The sequence below is a fragment of the Merops nubicus genome, unplaced genomic scaffold (genome assembly GCF_000691845.1).
Source record: "Merops nubicus isolate BGI_N331 unplaced genomic scaffold, ASM69184v1 scaffold16999, whole genome shotgun sequence".
NCBI classification, from domain to species: Eukaryota; Metazoa; Chordata; class Aves; order Coraciiformes; family Meropidae; genus Merops; species Merops nubicus.
In genome coordinates, this window is record NW_008631830.1 from 40064 (window position 1) to 48028 (window position 7965).

General features: G+C 40.2%; 1 protein-coding gene across 1 annotated transcript; it reads right to left on the reverse strand.

The window, feature by feature from the left end:
* Positions 1-580: 580 nt before the first annotated feature.
* Positions 581-7515, reverse strand: FRZB (frizzled-related protein). The gene is made up of 5 exons (XM_008947724.1): positions 7446-7515; positions 4292-4357; positions 2073-2277; positions 1911-1974; positions 581-862 (listed from the first exon to the last, which is right to left on the reverse strand). The coding sequence occupies exons 1-5, from the start codon at positions 7513-7515 to the stop codon at positions 752-754; spliced, it is 516 nt and encodes a 171-aa protein (XP_008945972.1). The 3' UTR covers positions 581-751.
* Between the last annotated feature and the right edge of the window lie 450 nt (positions 7516-7965).

The following is a 7965-nucleotide window of genomic DNA, read 5'->3' on the forward strand; positions in this document are numbered from 1 at the left end:
ACTCCCTACAACTCAGCAGAGAAAGGAAAGAAGAGGGGGGAAAAACTGCCATTATAAGAGAAGAAGTATATTATAAATTACGTCCTGTGGTAACAGAACTATACAACCTTTCCTGCAAGGTCCAGAGCTCTAGAAAACTCAGGTCCCCTGTGTACAAGCACGTGTTTGTTGCAGGAAATGTTTTAAGTTAGACTTTGGCTTACACAAGTGGTTTATTTATAAGAAAACTTAACAAAGGTGTACTGATTAAAACAGTTCTCTTAACATCATTTCTTTATATATTTCAGAATAAAAAATTATGCACCTCAAATCAGATAACAACCTCTCCCCAGCACAGTAAGTTTCAACAGTGACCAAGAAAGAGTGAAAGGGGGAAGCCAGTGCGAGTCATGACTTGAAGCGACAGTCCTTGCCAGATCTCAATAATGCTTGCATCAGAATTTTCTCCCTATGTAATTCAGAAGATAAAAATAGTGAATTCAACATGTCCTTATCTTACCCCATCTCATAAGGGCAGTTTTCTACAGTTCTTGGTAACAGAAAAAAAAACAAACAAATTCCAGAGCTCGCACAAATCTGAAAAAACAAAGGTGGAAAAACAAGAGGAAGATTAAAAACTAATATAAGCTAAAACATTATTTTGTAGTAAACAATAGAATATAACGTGCAATAGTGCAATTTCTCCTTTGCTGCTCCAACGATGACGTCTTGGTAGATAGTCCACTGCATGTCAACGTAGAGCATCCCACACCTAACTACGTGCTTGTCGGGCACCACTGGGTTTGCCAGGCTTTGGAGCAGGGTCACTGTGTCCAGACTCTCCCTTCCCCTTCCCAAGGTGGCGGAGCTTCTGGTCCCAGCGCTGCGTATAGAAAGGCAAAGAGACTTCATTTGTAAATCAACTGCACGTATTTACAAAGAGCAGCAAAAAACCTAAAAGCTGTTGCTGGAACTTGGCAGAATTCCACCCGTTTTAGTAACATGGTATTTGTTCTGCAGCACTGGATTTCATACAGTTCTGCCAAATCGAACAACAGCTTGGAGTAAGATCCCCCTATCTTTTCACTCATGTAGTCTCCATGTGGATGTGACAAATGTGCACAGAAAATCCTGCACTTGTCATCAGAACAGTATTTTCCTGCCAGTCACCATTAACACTGTTAAAGAAAGTGTTGAGTGGAAGAGGAGACTGGTTTGCACAGGCGTGACCACTATGCCAAATCAACAGCTGAGAAAAATGTGTCAGAATCAGAATATTCTGTGTAAAATGACACTCTAACAATGTCAAAATCACTGATACTTTGTAGCACATCAAAACATAAAAAGGCAATCCTTCCAGAACTTGGCAGGCATTAGAATATGTTTAAATTATAAAATGTTGGAACCTATTTTTATATACTGCTTGCATTTGAGCTCATGGCTTCCAGTTTGCTCTGACATGACTTCCTTATCATGTACCTCCTTCATCTAAGCCAGGAGGGTAAATTTAATCCACATAATTTGCTAGGAGAATTGTACTTAAAGAATATTAAATCTGAAGAGTATAATTCTGACTGAGTCTGGAAAACATTTGTAAAGCCCTCTTTTTCTTTGCTAATTAGTATCACAATCCCAATTAAGTAGGTGTGTGTTGAAGACTGCACAATTAAAACGCTCCTACTGTTCGCTTTTTTTGAGAGTGAGGGTTTGATTGCTGCTGCACTGGTGTGCTTGGGGGTAATTCCATGTACCCCTTCAGTTTATTCAGCATGTATTTCTAAGTAATATAGCAAATAGCACCAGGTTAATTTTTGATACTCTACATTATTTAACTCATGTGAGCACAGATATTTGCCTCCCTTATTTGAAAAGATTAGGTAGATGTTTCATGGGATCTGCAACATTTGACTTCTGGTGTGTTATATTCTTACCTTCACTTTTTTACCGAGACGATCCTTCCATTTCTCAGCTATGGAGCCTTCCACCAAAAGTAACCTACATCACAGAGACAACCAGTTACTCCATCAACAGCTTTACGGGCAGGGGAACAACAAACAACAATTATGCTCCAAGAACAATGCAGAAAGAGTCACCTGGAGCGCTCCTCATCTTCGTAGCCCATAATGATGTACTCCTCATTGGCACTGAGTGGTGGGCACAGGCAGCCAGAGTTCGTGTGGAGGTTTACAGTGTCCTTTGGGATGTTCACCAGGGAAGATTTTAGGATCTCCTTTACTTCCACTACTGCAGTAACGTCATGACATTTCATCTTGACCTCCTTCACTTTAGCCCGAATCACTGGGAAACAGTCACAAAGAGTATAGTTAGCAGCAGCAGATAATGCAGGTCACCCCCAGGCTGTTCTTGGTGACCTCTGGGATTAGTCTTTTGCATGGTACATTATGAAAAGCTTAGCTGAACTCCAACAAGTCCCTGCCCCCCCCTCTTCACTTCATCCCCCACCAAGAGGTAGCTCAGTGTATCTCATAACAGTATGGTCACAAGCAGGAGCTATGTACCAGTTGGATTTATGTCCTGTTTAAGTTGGGCTTGAACTTTAGCACCCCTTCTTCTTTCCCTTTCCACTTTAAATATATTCAATTCATTCCTTGTACGTGCTCCCTCTCGCTTGAGCTGCAACTGCTCCCCCTTTAACTCCTTGCAGTACAGATGACCGAACTTCATTTGTCACCCTCAGCCTTTCAGAAAAGGCGAATGTGCGCTAAAACTTCTCATATCACTACTTCTGCTGGATGACAGGCCCTTACCTTTTTCATTCTCTCTCCAGTGACCCAGCACCAATCTGCTCTGCACTTTATGAACTCCAAATGCTCCTGATCTTGACCTGATGACCCATCTAATTGTTTCCTCCCTCATCCTTTCTTTTTGCCTTAAGTTGCATGGGAGGAAAAGTTGCCTTTCAAAGGCAATGCTTTTCTTTTCTCTGGTGGTGACCAGTGAACTGATGCCACATGCAAATGCAAAGCCAATCCAGAGGTCATGCTCTAGAGAATGCCATGTCTTTCACAGCTTGCAAACAAGAGTCCCTTTCCATTACAAATAGCAGATTTCCCAGCTTCCCAATTTCTTCTAACTTACCTAAAAAAGGTGATATGGAAGAAACAGAACCACAGATCTACACATCACTATTCACATAAATTGCCTATGAAGATGATCACCCAACACATATTGCAGCCACATTAAATACAGCCACCAAATATTTGTAACTTGTGCATTTAATACACACTATTTACCCCAACTGATCCACTTCCTTCAAACCTTTGAAGATATCAAAAACAAAATCTTGCTTTTGTTTGGAGTTATTTCAAATGCATTTCAAACCCCTTTAGTATCAAAAGCTTGAACAGATGGGCAGTAACATGCTCCATGACTCTCTACCATGTGCAGGTACACACTAGAGACCAGTCACCCTGTAACTATTTTCCAAACAAATCCACCAAGACAACATAAAATCAATTAGTCACCTAAAAAATACAATGATGTTTGACTCAATACAATTAGAATTTTTTTGCTTTCAAAAAGATCTGGTTTTAAAGGAAGCTTATCTGACAATAGCTGTATACATGCAAGATCTTAATAAATATTGCATGATCACTACCATTTAAAGGAAATCTTTAAGTTCACTGAGCCTAAGGCTATTCACATGATTAATGGGAGAAAGGACAGGCATAATTGCTCAGTTCCTGTGGTATGTACTCACTGGCTTTATCAGCCTGATTTGCTTAAAACAAACAGTATGAAGGAAAGTAGCAGCCTGGACCTGTGATATGCCTGAAGACCAGGACAAGTGGGACAAGAGAAGACATGATATGGACCCTGTGCAGTTTCACAGGTGTTACTGACAGCATGACCCAGCTGGCACGATGCTCATTGCTGGCTTCGATACGTGAGATGGAAAGAACCCACTATGCCTGGTAGATTCCATGGTGCATTTGTAGTTGTGAAAGTTAGTAAAAACATCCTTTCCTGCAAAAGCAAAGCATATCAGAGCTGGAAATCAAAGAGGCAGTTCAGCCATAGCAGCCCACAATGTCATTTTTCACACTGAAGAAGGGCATGAACCCCAAATGCCTGCGCTGACGCTGAAATAGCAACGTCAACAAAGACGCTCTTTTTCAAACATATTAAGCTAATACCCTCCAATCTTCTAATCTGGCAATGTTTCAGGCCAAATCTTCCTTCTGTAACAAGTGCCACAGGATTAACCATCAGTAATTGGGACCACAGGCTTTTTTCCCCCCCTTGTTGTGGCTTTAAGAGTGTTGGGAGCTGACCATGCAGCTGCTCTTACCGTAGTTATAATTGTTGCGTAGGTAAGTCTTCTGGGTAGCTTTTATGGGCTTGCACTTGCAGCGCTCTACAAAAACAGAACGTCTTATTTAGAAAGAAAAGAGCATATGTTCAGTGACAATCCCCCTGAAACTCCAAACTCACACCTAACGAAAATGTCACTGAACTGACTTATTAAAGGCAAGTGAAATATTAAAAATCACAGGGCATTTCTGGTCTGTTCTGTTGCAAGCTGTTGGGGAATAGTCCATGAGACCTCAAAGGTTTCTAGGAGAAAATTTGACATGTTGAAATTTAAAAAGCCAGAACCAAATCAAACCACTACAACCAACTCACCCCGCAACAACACAGACAGAAGGACTTGGAGTCTGAAGTGACAAAACCTTCCATTTTAAACTAATTCAAGATTCAGTCTTGGTGCAGCTTCCAGACAGCTGCGAACAGTACCCGAGGTAAAAACATTTTCATTAGTGCCCAGGGAGTGCTAATGCTGAAGCTCCAGACCCATGTGTTCATTAACACCACCAATATTTCATGGCTGGTTGTTCTAATGCAAATATTTACTTATTTCAAGCTAGTGTCTAAGTGGAGATTGGTGGAGTCGTTTCACATAGCAGGTCTCAGTATTACGCACACATGGTCATCTGTTTTGACATTTGACTTTGCATTTAAGTGGAAGTAGACTTAATGCAGCCTATTTCTATACACCATCATTCTGAAACACCAATGAATTATAAGCCAGTGATTTAGTTAAAAGCGACATGAAGAGTCTGAAAAGAACTCATTTGCTATACACAATTCCTGCACATTAAAAAAAGAGCTAGAATCCTGTGTTTATGGACTTCTCAAATCATTATTCATTTTCTATGGAAAGAATTTTTATAGTTGAAAATTAAAAAAAAAAAAAGAGAGAGAACATTTCAATAGAAGAGTATATTGTTTCCTTGAATTTCAAAAACATCCTCAGGAGTCTATATACAGAGTCCTACAGACTTTAGCTTTTGTATGAGACAGCCTTAAAATAATAAAGGCAGAGGAGGGAAGTGATTTTTGGCTTCCCCTCTGCCTGTGGGAGCTCACGCATACTTTAGGCCAAATTATGGCCCATTTTACAAGCTGTCTCAAAACAGGTCATAAAAGATGTGCTCCTACGACCCACACTCATGCAGGCATCTCGGCGTTCAAGTCCAACAAGTCATACCCTTGGATGTTCTGCTCTATAGGACTTCGCCCTGTGGCCTAAGCAAACAAAACAGTCTAAATTACCAGACAAGAGCACATAGCCTTACATTTCCCTCACTTTTAGAGATGGTATTAGGTTATTTTATTTTATTCATGTGAGGAATAGATCTTATTAGTCTTGTTCCAGAAACAAATCAACGAATCATAGACCTGCCCATGTTCCTAATGAAGTCACCCTAGTGCTTTTCAAATTTTCATTTCAAAGGACTTTACAAAACTCTGCATTATTCCTAATTGCTATTTAGAGATACAGAAGCCATCACAGAGTCACTTGCCAACGTCAGTTATGAAGTCAGTCACAGAACCAGCTCTCCCCTCCTGGTACGGTGACTTTCAAATGAAGCACAACATGAATAGGACAGAACACACCTTTCCCTGATGGATGGTTCTGGCAAAGTCGGGCTTTCCCCAGGGAGTGGGAACACCCACAAAAGGTGGCAATAAAAATGTACTGCATCTCTTGGTGCAGAGGGAAAGTCCATCTTACATGACAGTCTTCTCTGAAGCTGCCACAACTGCCAGAAGAGCTCTGGGATGACAACAACATCACATCCCAAGCACCGCAACAGGCAGCAGAGGCTCACACCAGTTTTGACTGAGATCTCAGCTAACTTTGCCATTGAGTATTCTTTATTAATACAAGGCAATATAGGACTAACAAAAGCTCAAGATCTATACCTTTGAAAACTTCTCCCTGTAACTACCAAAACAAATGGACCACACAGGGAAAGGATTTTCCCCATGGATCAAAGAACATACCATCTTAAATACTTGTGCATGCACAACCCAGAACCTGGCTGTAATACTAATACTGACTGGAACCAACACTTACACCTGGTGAACACTTCCCTGATAAATTAAGGATAAAAAAACTCTGGAAAAGTTTCTAAGTGACTGGAAAATCATCTAATGAAGCAGATCACAATGTAGTTTACTCTCAAGAGAGGTTAAAAAGTTACTCCCACAAAAAAAAAAAATCTGTGCAGACTTGGAGAGAAGGTTTTGCCAATGGACACTGCCAGGAATAGAGGGTGCCTTGACCAGGGTAACCCACGAGTATTGCTCCCTGTGACCATTCACAGCAGCACATACAACATGCTCCAGAAACCATAGAGATGAGTTCAGGATTTTTTTTTAAAGTCATCAGGTTGCTACTTAAAAATAAATAAATAAATAAATATAAATTCCATTTACAATGCAAAATTACAAATTTACTTTACTGATAGATATATAAATAAAGCTATTAGGAAACACAGCTTTTTAGGTGGACCTGCTGGAATGAAACCAGCTCAGAAGGTGTCAGCCTTAACTTCTTTACAGAATCACTATGGCTGGAAAGGACCTCTAGGATCACCAAGTCCAACCTTCATCCCAACATCTCCCTAACGACTAGACCACAGCCTCAAGTGCTACTCAGGTTTTCAAACACCTCCAGGGATGATGACTCCACCACCTCTCTGGGCAGCCCGTTCCAGTGCCTGACCAGTCTATTTTTTGCTATTATCTACAAAGAGTGTTGAATTTAATTTGCAAACTTCAAAGTCAGAATGAACCATTATCTTCATTGGTTTTACCCACTAAAAATGCATTTAATGATCGTTCTCCCTTGTTCAGGACAAACCTTGAAATCAAATTAGCACAGCCTTCTTGATTTGATGGGAATTTTCCCCTGACAAAACCAGAAGAGAAAGAGTACTGAAAGGTGGGGTGAAGACTTCATGGAGTTGTATGCTGAGAGGTCCCCAGGCTGCCCAGCCTCACATCCCACCTGCCCACAGGATACAAAAGGACAATCTACAGGATTCCCAGACAAGACAGAGTATTTAAATATCACTGCGTACCCCTCTTAATCAAATATTAAAAGGAATAGAAAGATTGTAACTTATTATACAGCTTCATACAAGTGTACTTACCAATGCCAGCTCCTCTGCAGTTGCCGTTGTTAGAATCCATAGGGAAATCTGGCATAGATTTGTAAAACATGTAACAAAACGTTAGTATTTTTAATATTGGATTATTTCAATGCACCCACATTACAATGTTTGCTCTTTCTCTAATATTTAGCATATTAAAACTTCATAACTTATTAAAGATATTGGAACATTCTACAGGCTAGTCTGTTAAAGTTGATATGACTTCTTATCTGAACTTTACCCAAATCTGGCACATCATGTTAAATGCTGAAGCAGATTAAATATCTCATTTCTACTGGTACACAGACTGGCAAGCTTAGGACTAGGATGGAAATTTATGGCATGAACTTAGAGCATCTACAAAAAGTACACACACTGTTTGCATTTAATTAGATGATGAAGGAGAAATTACTTTTGGTTTGTTTTTTTTTGGTTACTGAGGAAATCAGACCAACCAACCACAATCACATCATTGAAGTAAATGCCAAAACAAATGTTTCAGACCTTCCCCTTGGCTTAA